The 14250-nt window shown below is 32.8% G+C and overlaps 1 protein-coding gene across 1 annotated transcript in view; it reads left to right on the plus strand.

Moving 5' to 3' along the window:
* The first annotated feature begins 666 nt into the window (after positions 1-666).
* LOC135130191 (NADH dehydrogenase (ubiquinone) complex I, assembly factor 6) overlaps positions 667-14250 on the plus strand; it is an 87040-nt gene continuing 73456 nt past the window's right edge. Inside the window, exons 1-2 of the mRNA XM_064057547.1 lie at positions 667-1073; positions 1124-1355. Coding sequence (XP_063913617.1) covers positions 973-1073; positions 1124-1355 — 333 coding nt within the window. The 5' untranslated portion in view covers positions 667-972. The remainder of the gene's footprint in view (positions 1074-1123; positions 1356-14250) is intronic.

Raw genomic sequence — 14250 nt, forward strand, 5'->3', positions numbered from 1 at the left:
ACATCACTAGCACTTTTGACACAAAAATTAAATTCGTTTTTATCACAGCTTCCAAGCAACTTTTGAGTAAAAAAAAATAATTTATTGGATCTTTCGAATCATTCGGTCGTCGCCCTTACGATTAACAATGTAGGAGCAGATTTGTTTTGTTTCCTTTTATACCTTTTCCTTACGTTCTAATGTGATGAAGCCGTGAATAGTCACGTTCATTGATTATATTATACATTACCTTTTTTACGTGGCCATAGGGATTTTTTTTATTAATAATCATTACAATAGTAATAATAATTATTTATTTACATTTATTTTTTTAGTTTCTAATGTTCAGACGTTTATGAACATTGTATATTAGTTATCGTCATAAATTGTCATTTTCGTTCCTGGTTCCTAATTTAAATTCATACTACTGGAATTAATCTGTCGGGAAAACTTATGTTCTTAGTTAATTCCATAAATAGCATAGCATGTGCTCCTAGTATTTGATACAGAACATAGAACTGTGCTGGAGCCATGATTCAAAGATCCAACGGAATCAAGATCCAGTCGAGACAATGTGAACGGTGAACGAGTGAACGAGTGAACGAAATGAACGAAAGAACGACCAGTTTGCGTTGGGAACGATTTCGGTCACTCGTTCATTCGAACGACCCGTTCAATTTGATTCGTTCGTTCGCGAACGACACATCTCTAGTAAGAACTAGTTAAGATTTCTACCTATGCGGCGTATTTTGTCTGTAAAATCAAGTTCCCATAAGAAACCCGTAGTAGAATTTTTGAATTATGAACTGCCGCGCAATGTAAATTCTAACCTTACTTGAGTGGTCAATGATAACATTTTAGATTTTACCAAGATTTTACAATTGGTGAATTGGTGATAAGAAAATATGCTCAATTTTTGATAAGTAGAAAGAATAAGACAAAGAAAAATTGTGAATAAAGCTGCTAATTGTATTGTTATGAACATTTGCAGTCATGAGGGAAGCATTTAAACGACTGAACAATGGAATTTTTATGGTTATTAAAAGAAGTGCAACTACCATATCTAATGCCCAGTATTGCATGAAATTAGTAAAGTAAAATGTGACAAATTTTAAAAGTTGGGTATCTATACTTATCTTTGTAGGAACCATGACTATGAGAATTTTGTTACCATGCTTTGGTTAAAGAGAGATGCTAGAAGTTGTGCATTTGCAGTTCGAAGTTTTAATATTGAAGTATCTAGAATAGCTGAACAGGTTACCCAGAGGGAGATAGGTTTAATGAGAATTCAATTTTGGGACGATGTTGTGAACCATTGCTTTTCAAATGAAAGTAGAAAAATCCCTCGACACCCCGTTGCAATAGAATTGTTTAAGGTATCTTTGTAATAATTACATTAAGTACTAACTTTACAACTAAACTATCACAATTATTTTTGCTACTTAATCTCACTGGATATGCAACAGCAAAATTATACTCGTAGCAGGCTTATCTCATGACATTTTATTCAGTTAAGGCTTAAGGTACTGCAGTCATGCTATGTAATCTATTGTGTTTTAACAATTTGCGACAACGTTGCTTATTTCATATTGACAAGTTTGCTAGTGGAGAGATAAATGTGTAGCAGGGGTGGCTCATGACTTAGAAAGTTAATGAAGCAGAGCACAAAATGCTCTTCCGTAGTGTAGGTTTGCTTAAATATTTATAATTAGTTGGTTAAACAAACTTGTCAACTTCTTAACCATCTGGCAAGAACCGGCGTGAAGGTGTAGAGAAGTGTTGCCAGGAAAAGATGAGAGTAACAAGATAAAAGGGAAGGGAAACACGTACTCAGTAAAAACTGAATATAAATTCTAAAAAATTGGTCTAAAGAGTTTAGACAGTACTTCCCTCGCTGTCGGAAACGTGACGACTGCATCCCTATTATGTTTTTTTTCGCATTACATTTTTGTAGTGGGGCATTTTAAAATAAATTGAGTATTAATTTTTTCAATTTTGTCGTTATTTGGCATTGACATCTTTGTAATTTTTTTTGGGATTGCTATGATTGCTTATTAAAAAAAAAAAAAATAAATTGGACGAAGTCGTCTCTGGGGTGTATAATATGTAGCCTATGCAAAAATCGTCAGGCGTGAACAGATAATAGGCACACTCTGTGTAGTACTTGTAATTTAAGACGATACGTCTGCAAGATTTCAAAGTATCCAGTTTTGCAATTCTTGATTTAATCAATAAAATTAATTGACTCAGTCGTATAAGCAAATCTAAAAAATATTAATGTAGTGATAAATCACAAGTATAGACCCATAATTCTTTACACATTTTTTCAGCAAAATTTTGCTGCGGCGTCATCAAATTTCTAGGGGGGGATGAGCAAATACATTTTGATCAAAATTTTACCATGCTTATAAATCTAAAACATCTCCAAGATTTCAAAGCATTCGGTTTAGTAGTTCCTGATTAAATCAATAAAATAATTTCACGCATTAATTAATTTTTTTTGAGTCACCTTGTATATGCAAATCCAAAAAATATGAATGGAATGATAAATCACAACTACAGACTCATCATACTTTGCACACTAGGATAGGATTTATACAGCAAAATTTTGAGGTGACGTCACCAATTTTTTAGGGGGGGACGAGCAAATACATTTTGACTAAAAATTTACCATGCCTATGATAACTTTAAAATATCTCCAAGATTTCAAAGCATTCAGTTTTGTAGTTTTTGATTAAATCAATAAAATAAATTCACACGTTCATTAATTTTTTTGAGCCACCCTGTAGCTGCAAATCCAAAAAATGTGATTGGAATGATAAATCACAAGTACAAACTCATCATATTTTGTACATTTTAGATAGGATTTATTCGGCAAACTTTTGAGCTGACGTCATCAATTTTTTGGAGGGGATAAGTAAATATATTTTGATTAAAAATTTATCATCTTTATCATAACTGTAAACCATCTGCAAGATTTCAAAGTATTCGGTTTTGCAGATTCAAAATTAAATTGTAAAATGTTGTTTCATAATTTTGATTTTTTTTCCAAAAAATTTGGACGTTTAGGGTATAAACTCAATTCGGAGTCATAAACTACATGTGTAGGACTATGTTATTTTGTACAATTTAAAACCCATTTACTATGTACAATTTTGAAGTGACGTCATCGCATTAGTGGTGGGGATGATTAGACAAATTTTGGTTAGCGTTTTACCATCTACATGATATTCCTAAAATAAGTACAAAAAAAAGAACTTCCGCGAGTTAAGTTTAGTGGTTTAATAAACTTGTTTTTAAACAGAACTTTTATTTTATTCAAAATTCTTATTACACTTGATTATTTTTTGGATTATTTAATATTGATTATTTACAATTATCAAACTAAACTACACGTATGACGGATGCTTCTGAACTGAAAAATGAATTATTCCGATGTTTTTTATATGGAGGAAAACTGCAGAATTGAGTTGTCATGTTGATATTGATGCAAGTGTGGAAGCGCATCTTGCGGATATGGGTCTGCAGAATGATTGTCCATTGTGGTTTACGCTGATATCACAACACCTCCCTGCCTAGATTGAAAATTGGGGGAGTGATGTCGAATTTTTAAGTCTTCCGGTGGTGGACCTGACAACCATTGGAAATGATATCTATGAATTCGAGGCCTGATACACTTGTGCCAAATGAAAAAGATTACTGTGACAATAAAAAAGATGTAGATTGAAATTGTCCAAATATTAGTGGAGTATGTGACGTATCCGTGGCCCTCTTTTTGTAGATCCTATTGTATCTCGTGCATCCTGTGGTAAATTGTGTCGATGTCTGCCAAGTCGACTGTTTCGAATTGTAACGGTTCTTGTTTCCAGATTTCTTCTTTGAGTATATTTGATGAGATTTTTAATTTCGGTGTTTGGATCGACTGTTTCTTAAATTCCGGATTCTGGTAGCTCTGAAGGGTCGTTGACTTGATTCTTAATTTACATCTATTTGGAACGGTGATAATGTAACTTTCTTTTACTGATAGGTGTTCTTCCTGTTGTCCGCGTATTGAAGTGGCTGGTTGCTCAATTGGGAATATTCCAATCCATTGGTTCTTGTCGATTTTTCTGATTTTCATGTTTTTGAGGTTGACTTTGATGATATTACACTGCTGGTTATCCTTTGAAAATTTGAGCAGTTGAATTTCACAAGGTGCTTCTTTGGAAATTTCACTGGTCTGTGGCAAATTGCAGATATAATCTCCAGGGGTGACTCTACAACATTTATCGTCGTTAAAATGGAAGTAAAGCTCTTTAAAGTAGAGGTATTTGTGGGTCGGTATAATTACTTTGGAATCATCCTGAATAGGAAATGGTATAATTGGTAAAAAATGGAATTACGAGGTTCGGTAAGAGGTATCTCAAAAATGAACGTGACATGCAGATCTTTATGATAAGCCTTAATTTGTATTATTCTTTCGTAGGCTAGAAGGTTTGCTTCGTTCGCTTCGTAGGCGAGGTTTTTTTCGTCGAGTTTGTTTTCTACTATTTTTAGTTCACTTAACAGGTCCTTTGGGTCGATTATTGAATTGTGCCGCATGTTCAATTTTGCGAAGCTGATTGCTGTTTCAAAGTTCTTCTAATTTTCTTAATATTTCTTGCGATATGGTGATCATTCGGAGAAAAACTGTGCAGGTGTAGAAGTGGGTAAATTTCGATTTTCGTGGAAATAGTTCGATTGATGATTGATTCGATTTCGGTGTTCTTTTTGAATATTTGTTGATTGATCGATCGGCAAATCCAGAAGTCGAAAAATTGTAAGCTTATAATATCAAAAAATTGAAAAATCAAAAATCCTGAGAAATTGAAACATCAAAAACCTAAAAAATCGAAAAATTGAAGAATTGAAGAAGTGAAAAATCGAAACTTTGGGAAGAAATGGGAAAATAAAAAAAAAATTACTTCAGAAATCGGAAAACTGAAAATTTAGAAACGTCAAAATTTGAAAAATTCAAAAATTGAAAAATCTAAATATTTAGAAATCGTAAAATTGAAGAGGATAAAAATTGAGAAATTGTATCATTGAAACATCGGAAAATTGAAAAATCGAAAAATAAAAAAAATGGAGAAACCGAAAATTTGAAGAATGGAAAAATTGGAAATAACCAAAATTGAAGTACTGAAAAATTGAAACGTCTAAAGTAGAAAAATCGAGAAATCTAAAAGCCAAATAATCTCAATAATGTATCTATAAACCACAAGTTCAGGATTATGCTATAGACAAAACTGTTGAACTTCCTTGTCCACTTTGTTTACAAAAATAATTTGCACATTTAGAATGGTCCCCTAATATGTGGTTGGATCCATTCAGGATTCATTTTTTGAATTAAATTTTTTGAAGCGTTATATTCTGCCTCGATACCTTTGACTAGGAAAAAATACGATTAACTGCAAGAACTGAAGTTGTTCGTGTCGGAGGACTTTCAGTCATTTTACACGGAATTACCATTTACAGATGGCTATCGAAGTGATGACGAGTTCGACGAGTACTTTTTCTTGTTTCTTATTTGAAATAAGTAACTTTTTTTCAGGGAAACATTGAGGGGTAGACCTTGGTACCGACCATTCAAGTTGGAGTTAGTTCATTTTTTCATACAATATTGGAACACAGGATTAAACAATTGGATTTTTTTTACTGTTATATTTGGACAGTAACAGTTTATTTTATATATTTTTAAAACATTATAAAGAAAATAAAAAGTTGTGGTATACTGAACCTTGTGGGTTTCTCAATCTATTTTCTGCAGCGTTTTAAACTTTCAACTCAATTTCTTTCAAAATACATACAAATCGCACTGTGAGAGCAATACTTACGTAAGTCAAAATTTGCCGAATTCTTAAATTTATCATTAATGCATAAAAAAGTTAATGTAGTTTTAGTATATGTAAGTATAAACGGTTTTTAATAGTTGCGTAATGCTCAAATTCATCAAAATGTTTGTATTGTATTTCCGAACATTACGTGTGCACTTAATGCAAGACTGCCGTATCTCAAAACTAAGTGAAATGCAAGTAAGCTATGAAGCTATGAGATTTCAGTCGATGTTGATAATCTGATACTCCTACTAATTTAGGTACAAATTGAACACAACAAATGCACAATGTCTTCTGATATAGTTAAGAATTGACCGAAAACGGGAAATCAATTTTTCTTTGAATAGGAAAGGTGGGAAAGTTAATTAGAGCGAAATAAAAAAATTAAAATTTGTCAAAAATTACGATGGAATTTTGTAACTTCGTATAGAAAGTATATCAAGAAATAATAGTCAATCAATTCTTGAACATCACGACAACGGCAGCATCAGACTTAAATGAAAATGATTAAACATTATTTATGAAGGTCCTTTATGTATAAAAAACGAATTAAATAAAATTATAACACATTTTATAACAATTTAGCCATAGTACACTGACCGGCAAAATAAAACCGGCCACCCTGAAAAATTTCCCAAAACGAAGCTTTAAAAATTATTAATTTAACTATTGATCGTTATTTTATCAAAGAACCATTCACTATTGACATATAAGGTATAAATTAGCAAAAAAAAGCCAATTAAACGCAGAATTAAATTTAATTTAATAATAATAATAATAATACCATTTATTGTAACCAACAGACACTAAGTCCAATTACAGGATACAATATGAAACAAACCACTTTCTTACATATAATTAGGAACAAAAAAATAAATTAAGTAATTCTGAAATACAAATACAAATATTTTTAATTTAAATTAAAGAGTTTCTTGCATTCCCTAATAAATGACGGACAACTATGAGTAAATATATCTACATATTTGCAAATATTGTTATAATTCCTACACATAGTAAGTATAGGCGAGTACATATGCTGATTAGTCTTAGGTGTATTATAATCAAAGGTTAACATTAATCTAGATGTTGAACGAGGTACATGAAAGTGCAACAGTCCAGTTAGAGATTCAGAAGTGAATATACAATTAACTAATTTGTACAAGAATACGACAGACATATAATTACGTCTTACTGCTAATGACACTTGATTAAACTCTTTTAATAATTCAGCTTGAGCACAATGTTGTGGTGGATATCTACCATATTTAACAAAATATAGGTATTTAAAAAATTTTCGTTGTACTTTTTCTATTGTATTGATGTGTACATCATAATAGGGAGACCAAACAACTGAACAATACTCAAGCTTGGTTCGGACCAGTGCATAATACAAAACTAATAGACTATCGATATTACTAAAATTAGCCGTATTCCGTCTAATGAATCCTAGCAATTTAAGTGCATCATTTGAAATTCTTGTTATGTGTGGTATGAACGAAAGCGTAGTGTCTATTAAGACACCAAGATCACGTACACAAGACGATCTGGTTATAATTTCATTATTGATTGTATAAACAAAATTAATTGCAGTATTTTTTCGACTGATGGTCAATGACTGACATTTTTTTACATTAACAGATAATTTGTTGTTTTTGCACCAAACTAAAAATTTATTAACATTTTCCTGCAAAGTTGAACAGTCAGTTTGAGAGTTAATTGTATTTATGATTTTTAAATCATCAGCATACATAAGAAATGGACAACTAAAACAAGATTTTACATCATTTATATAAATATTAAATAGTAGGGGACCAAGGTTTGACCCTTGCGTCACGCCACTACTTACTGGAAATGTAAAAGAGCAGAAACCTTTATATTCGACATACTGGTAGCGATTACTGAAAAATGATCTAAACAAATCCAGTAAACTTTGGCACAAACCTAACCGACTGAGTTTATACACTAAAATTTCATGATCTACTATATCAAATACTTTTGTCATATCAGTATAGATTATGTCAATTTGCATACGATTAGCAAGTGCATTTAAAACAATTTGTGAAAATTCACACAAATTCGTGCAAGTGGATCGACCTTTCACGAATCCGTGTTGTTCATTAATAACTTGTAACGAAAAATGACTATACAGAACTTTAGAAAAAATAATTTCAAACAGTTTTGCAAAATTACTGATTAGTGATATTTGTCTATAATTAGATACTAATTGTATGTTACCTGTTTTATAAACTGGAATGACTTTTGCTGTCTTGCATAAAGAAGGATATGTGGACGTATTTAAAATTAAATTGAACAAATAGCATAGCGGTGACACCAATGCATCTATAGAAGTTTTAATTAAAAATGCTGGTACATTGTCAGGACCCATGGTATAGTTATTTTTAAGTTTAGATGCAGCGTCAAGTATGTCTTTCTCACTTATTGAAAATCTATGTAATGTACTAGGATGCGAAGAGCTGCTACTGACTTCCTCGCATTTTGCACATGCACAGTCACTGTCACAAGCACTAGAGACGGTGAAAGCACTTCCAAAATATGATGCAAACACATTCACGATGTCTTGGGGATTAGAAAAATCAGTACCATTGTGGGACATCTTACCAGGAATTCTCGTAGATTGCTGTTTTAATTTGATGTAATTCCATAAATTCTTTGGTTGCGCTTTGATGCTTTCCTCTGATCTTGCCAAGAAATTATGATATTCGCGCCTAATTGCATATTTGATATCACGTCTAATATCATTGAACGCATATACGTATTTTAAGAGACCAGTGGACTTGATCATGTTCCTGATATGGCGCTTCCTCCTGATTTTGTTTTTTATTTCTGCTGTGAACCATACCGGATATTTAGAATTTCTAAATGGTTTCGTTGGTACGAACGTATCAAATATATACTTTAGTTCACTGTAAAAGTAACAACAGGCATCATCAGTATTGTTGATTTCTAGTAGTTCGTTCCAAGTTTTATGCAGTAAGGTATAATACACAGTTATTAGATCACCTTTAGTCCAATCGTAAGTGTGTTTGTCAAGAGCGGCTTTAAAGTTACAACGGTTAGGCAATCTGGAGCTAATTGTTGCAGAGATTGCCAAAGTGGGATGATGTGCATCTTCGTCAACCAGTGGAAAGGCATGTCTGGTAACTACACAATCTACATCTACCGAAGTGAGTACCAGATCCAAATATCTTCTGTTGGTATTTGGTATAGTGTTCATTTGCTTGAAATCATTGTAATCTAAGAAAGATTTAAGTACTTGAGAAGATCCTTTCAATGTCGTTTCAATAGTGGGATTGTAATCTGGAATGTTGAAATCCCCAGTAATTATAGTATTAATAGAAAGTTTTACTGACTGCTCTATGTATTCGAATAACTCCTCATATTTGTAACTGACAGTTGCGGGCGGAATGTACACAACTATTACTTGCAATGGCAAACCATGTAATTCCAATTTCAATCCTAAGATGTCTATATCATCAAATGGAGGATGGAGATTTAAATTGGTTGTCTGGATGGTAGATCTGACTGCAGCTATGACACCACGTCCTCTACTGCCCTTATTGTATCGATATACTTGAAACCGTGAGCTGAAATATTCGCTGGAAAGTACATCATCAGATAACCAAGACTCACTTAACAAAATTACATCGTCATCAGAGGATGTCACGTTGGGATAAAAAGTATGAACTTTGGTGTTAAGCCCCCAAACATTTTGTACAGCAATAGAGATGGTGACATTATTTCTCTTCGGTGTTAAGTTTCGTGCTGGGTTGGGGGTGCTCTGAAAAAAAACCTATTCACGGTAATACCGTTTGGCCACAATTCCGGATTAATAATTTTATCTTTTTCATTTAGAGGAATAGTTATCTTAAATGAAGCATAGATGTTAGGCATTTTAGAATTCAACTTTTCACATTGCACTTGACTAACATATTTTCTTAATAATTCAACAATACTCTCTTCAGTAGTACTCGGCTCCAAACGGGACACATGAAAATACGCCATTTTGGGAACACTTTTGAGAGTTGTACTTGTGGTGTTTCCGCTACCAATGAGAAGACTTTTTCTGCGTTGAGTAGGCTGTTCACGTTGTTTTATATTTTTCCTGTGAGTCACTAGTGTGAATGGAGTTTCGTTTAACTTATTCATCTCTAACTGATCATTGGGTTTAATTATTTCGGAACACTCTTTATGCGTCTTCATTGTTTTAGTATCTTTTTTACTTAGATTTTTATTATTAATCTTATCGCTAACACCGAGGTTGACGATTGTGCTGTTATCTTTCAGGCTAGTACTGGTTAAAGGGGCAGCGATATCATCTGCCAGAGGAACTGATGTAATAATATGAGGAGAGTTGCTTGTATTGACATCTCGAACTTGGTGTGTAATTTTGTCCTTAGTAACAAATTTAGGGGTATAAAGGTGAAGAAGTTGAATATTGCTTTTTTTAAGGATGAAGACTTCTTCCCTCAGTTTCTTGATTTCATCCATCAGCGGTTTAGTAAAGGCTTCAACAAAATTATATAGATTTTCTCTACTCAACTCACTCGTATTTACGTCTACATTGATGGCGGTACAGTTTTTGCACACCCAGCTCTCCTTGTTACCAGAGATAAAAAATATCTTACACAATGTCTCAAAACAGCTACCATGTAGAGTCACAGGACACAACTTGCATTTAACTTTATTCACATTTTTGTTTACATAGGATTTGCACACTTTACAGTATGTACTACCGGCTTTATCTTGCAGAGCAGACGGCAACACGTCTTCACCGTCCGACATCTTGAATTTTTTAAAAATTTTAACAAAATAACAGAAACAGAGCGACACTTTGAAAGACGTCTGTAAGAGTTAACGGAATTATTTTCGCGTGAAAACGTTCATTAATTGCCAAACTTATAGTCTAAGAGCCAGTGGCCGGCTACCTGTATGTAATTGACCAGACCTCGAATTTTGTACAGAGAGTCTCCTCGATCCAAGATACAAGGACTGAGGACTCACTAAGCCCAAAGCGGCTGGCGTAGCTGGAGCTCAGGTACTCCAGGTATCAAAAAATGACTAATTTTAAATGCATTTGACCATGTCTGCCATTTGGAAATTATAAAATATATGTTTATTTTTATTAAAAAATAACCATGGCAGACCATTATCACGCGTCTAACATCGTGGCAGACAATTTTGAAAGTGCCAAAAAAATATAAAATTTTCAAACTAATTTTGACCAAGTCTGCCATTAATCTATTTTGTTGATTGTAGTCTTAAAATATTATATTTATCACGGCAGACGTTTTTATTGAGTACCTATACACTTCAGCAGATAACAAAATCTTAACGACTACCCGAGCAGATATATAAAAATGACGCATTATATCTTTATTTCATCTGCTTGAAATTAAATTTATTGTTGTTTTTAAAAATTGATATTTGATTGTATAATATCATTAACAGTTCAATAAGAATGACAGTTTCGAAAGTTCAAATGTATCAGTTGATTACCGACAAATGATACATACCAGTTCATCACTACACCAATTTTTAATAAAGAAATCAATGAGAGCTTCTTTAAATTTCGTATTTTTTATCACTTTTGTAAAACCTGATGGTCGTACCTGGTCAGGCCCAGAAGTTGTGAAATCAATTAACCATGCTTCATGTCGTAGACTTCTTTCATTTTCTTTTATACTTAGATGGATGCAAATATTGGTCGAAAATTACGTCGATTCTTCGTGCTGGATATTTGGTTATCATCTGCAAAAATTTTTTGGAAATATTTCATAATTTTTGTCCTCTAATTAGGTTCATTATGTTAACCTGTTGGACAAATAAATATTATTATTATTATTATTATTAATATTATTATAATATTTTTGGTACTTCTTTCATAGAGTGAAGAATGAAAAACCTATAAATTAAAAATGCATCTGTATTGTGAGGTGGTTCCTGATCAATATTTGTTTTTTTGACAGTTTTACAAATACTACCATCTAAATGACATAAAGCTAGAGGTACAGGAGTTATCGGATACGATATGTGAATTCCTACAGAAATATCAATTTTTAAAAACAACAATAAATTTAATTACAAGCAGATGAAATAAATGTAAGATATAATGCGTCAATGATTTTGTTATCTGCTGAAGTGTATACTCAATAAAAACGTCTGCCGTGATAAATATAATATTCTAAGACTACAAGAAACAAAATATGTTAATATCAGACTTGGTCAAAATTAATTTGAAAATTTTATATTTTTTCGCACTTTCAAAATTGTCTGCCACGATGTTAGACGCGTGATAATGGTCTGCCATGGTTACTTTTTAATAAAAATAAAGATATATTTTAAAATTTATAAATGGCAGACATGGTCAAATGCATTTAAAATTAGTCATTTTTTGATACCTGGCGTACCTGAGCCCCAGCTGCGCCAGCCGCGCTGGGCTTAGTGAGTCCCCGCCCCTTGTATGTTGGATCGAGGAGACTCTCTGTACAAAATTCGAGGTCTGGTCAATTACATACAGGTAGCCGGCCACTGGCTCTTAGACTATTATAATTAAATGATGAAAAACACTATTTACAACAACAGCCTCCTTTATTGTTTTTTTAAAGAAAATATCGTACTTGGTCTGTTTCTGTTATTTTGTTAAATTAAATTTAATTCTGCGTTTAATAGTCTTCTTTTTTGTGCTAATTTGTACAACATGTGTCAATAGTGAATGATTCTTTAATAAAATAACGAACACTAGTTAAATTAATAAGTTTTAAAGTAGTTTGGGAAATTTTTCAGGGTGGCCGGTTTTTTTTGCCGACCAGTGTAGATGTTTAATGAATTAATACTGTGATCGTTTTGTGTTTTGTTATATTTTTTTCATTACAATGTGCTGCTAGTTTGCTCTTGTCTTAAATTTATTAACACGCAAGCCAAAATATTTGATATGGTGTAGCAGTGCAATAGTCACGTAAGTCAAAATTTCTTGTTTTCTATAACGAGTAGAAGGTTCTACTCTAAAGGAATAAAAACACGATTAATAATAGATTGACAATACGACTATAATGTATTTCGAAGCCTTTGGTATTTAAGATACAAATAATATATAAAAACTTGGGAATTTTAAATCATCATTACTCAAAACACGCTGGTTTTGAGTTACGTGAGTATTGTTCTCACAGTGCGAAATGGACTTCGATCGTTATTCCCCTGTATTCTTCATTTGGAAATAAATAAGCTTATCTGGTGTTGTTTACAAATTTGCATTTTATGACGGACTCCCTACAGTGACCATAATCTCTGCTCTCTTGGGTCGGTACCTGCGGTGGGTTGGTAGTTTGGGTTGCATAGTTACAAAAAATAATTCTTCTCACTGGAACCGATTTTGTACGCGTCAAGCGGGGACCCTTAACAGAAGGTCAATTAGCGCTCAATTGATTCTCCAGTCTTTTAAAATTCGTGTCAGCAGGCGCTCTTCTTGCGGGGTATCGCTGGGCTTATACACGTGCAGCAAGGGATGCATTTTTCACACATTCTCCATGCACTAAAATCTGTCTTCTCATCATTTGAATAGGTATACATTTTGCACAAATCGTAATAAATTTTTAATTTGTCAAAAAATGACAATGACAATGATTCATGAGCATCGTGGATTCAAACTATGAGTTTTAAAAGAAATGTAGTGAAGTAAGCCCTGCAAAGTAATGTTGGTTGCAGCAAAAATTTTTTCAGGCTCATTATTTCTCGTGAATCACCCTGTGTAATAAAATAAAGGTATTGAGTGATCGATTGCTTCTAAAGTTCATCTAGTTCCACTGAAAATTTAATAACATGGTAACAGTGTTATTACTGTAACAACGTTCCATTTGAGTACAATAAAATTTTACAATGTCATTACGAGGGATAGGCTAAGTTGTTCACCCACTGATGAGTATCCCACCGGCTTGGGGCCTTTATTCAACCAGAAGAAGGGCAGTTAAGAACCGCTCGGATTACTGGTCTTCTACCTGCTCGGTTTTAAAATTGCAATTTATGGGAGGTATGAACCGCTGCGAACGGGCTCAAACCATCATGAAATTTTATTGTACATAAAAGAAACATTGTCACTGTACTTAATAGTACAGTATTGTCTGTATCAAACGCCAAGTATTTATTAGAAATAAAACTTTAATGACATTATTCCGAACAAATATTACGTCTAATGAAAAATTCATCCAGAGACGCAATATTTGTTGCTTATTAATTAGTTATTGTTTGAACTATTTACCGAGATGTTTTAAACTATTAATCGAGTGGATCGAGTTATGTTATCGTTGTCCATTATTTTACAAATGGCTGATCTAATTTCTATAAAATTCTGGAAACACAGCTACTGTATGGTTAATATTACATGTATGTATTAAAAATCAAT

The sequence above is a fragment of the Zophobas morio genome, unplaced genomic scaffold (assembly GCF_036711695.1).
Source record: "Zophobas morio isolate AGI-343-1 ecotype UQ-CSIRO unplaced genomic scaffold, CSIRO_AGI_Zmor_V1 ptg000017l, whole genome shotgun sequence".
NCBI lineage: Eukaryota > Metazoa > Arthropoda > Insecta > Coleoptera > Tenebrionidae > Zophobas > Zophobas morio.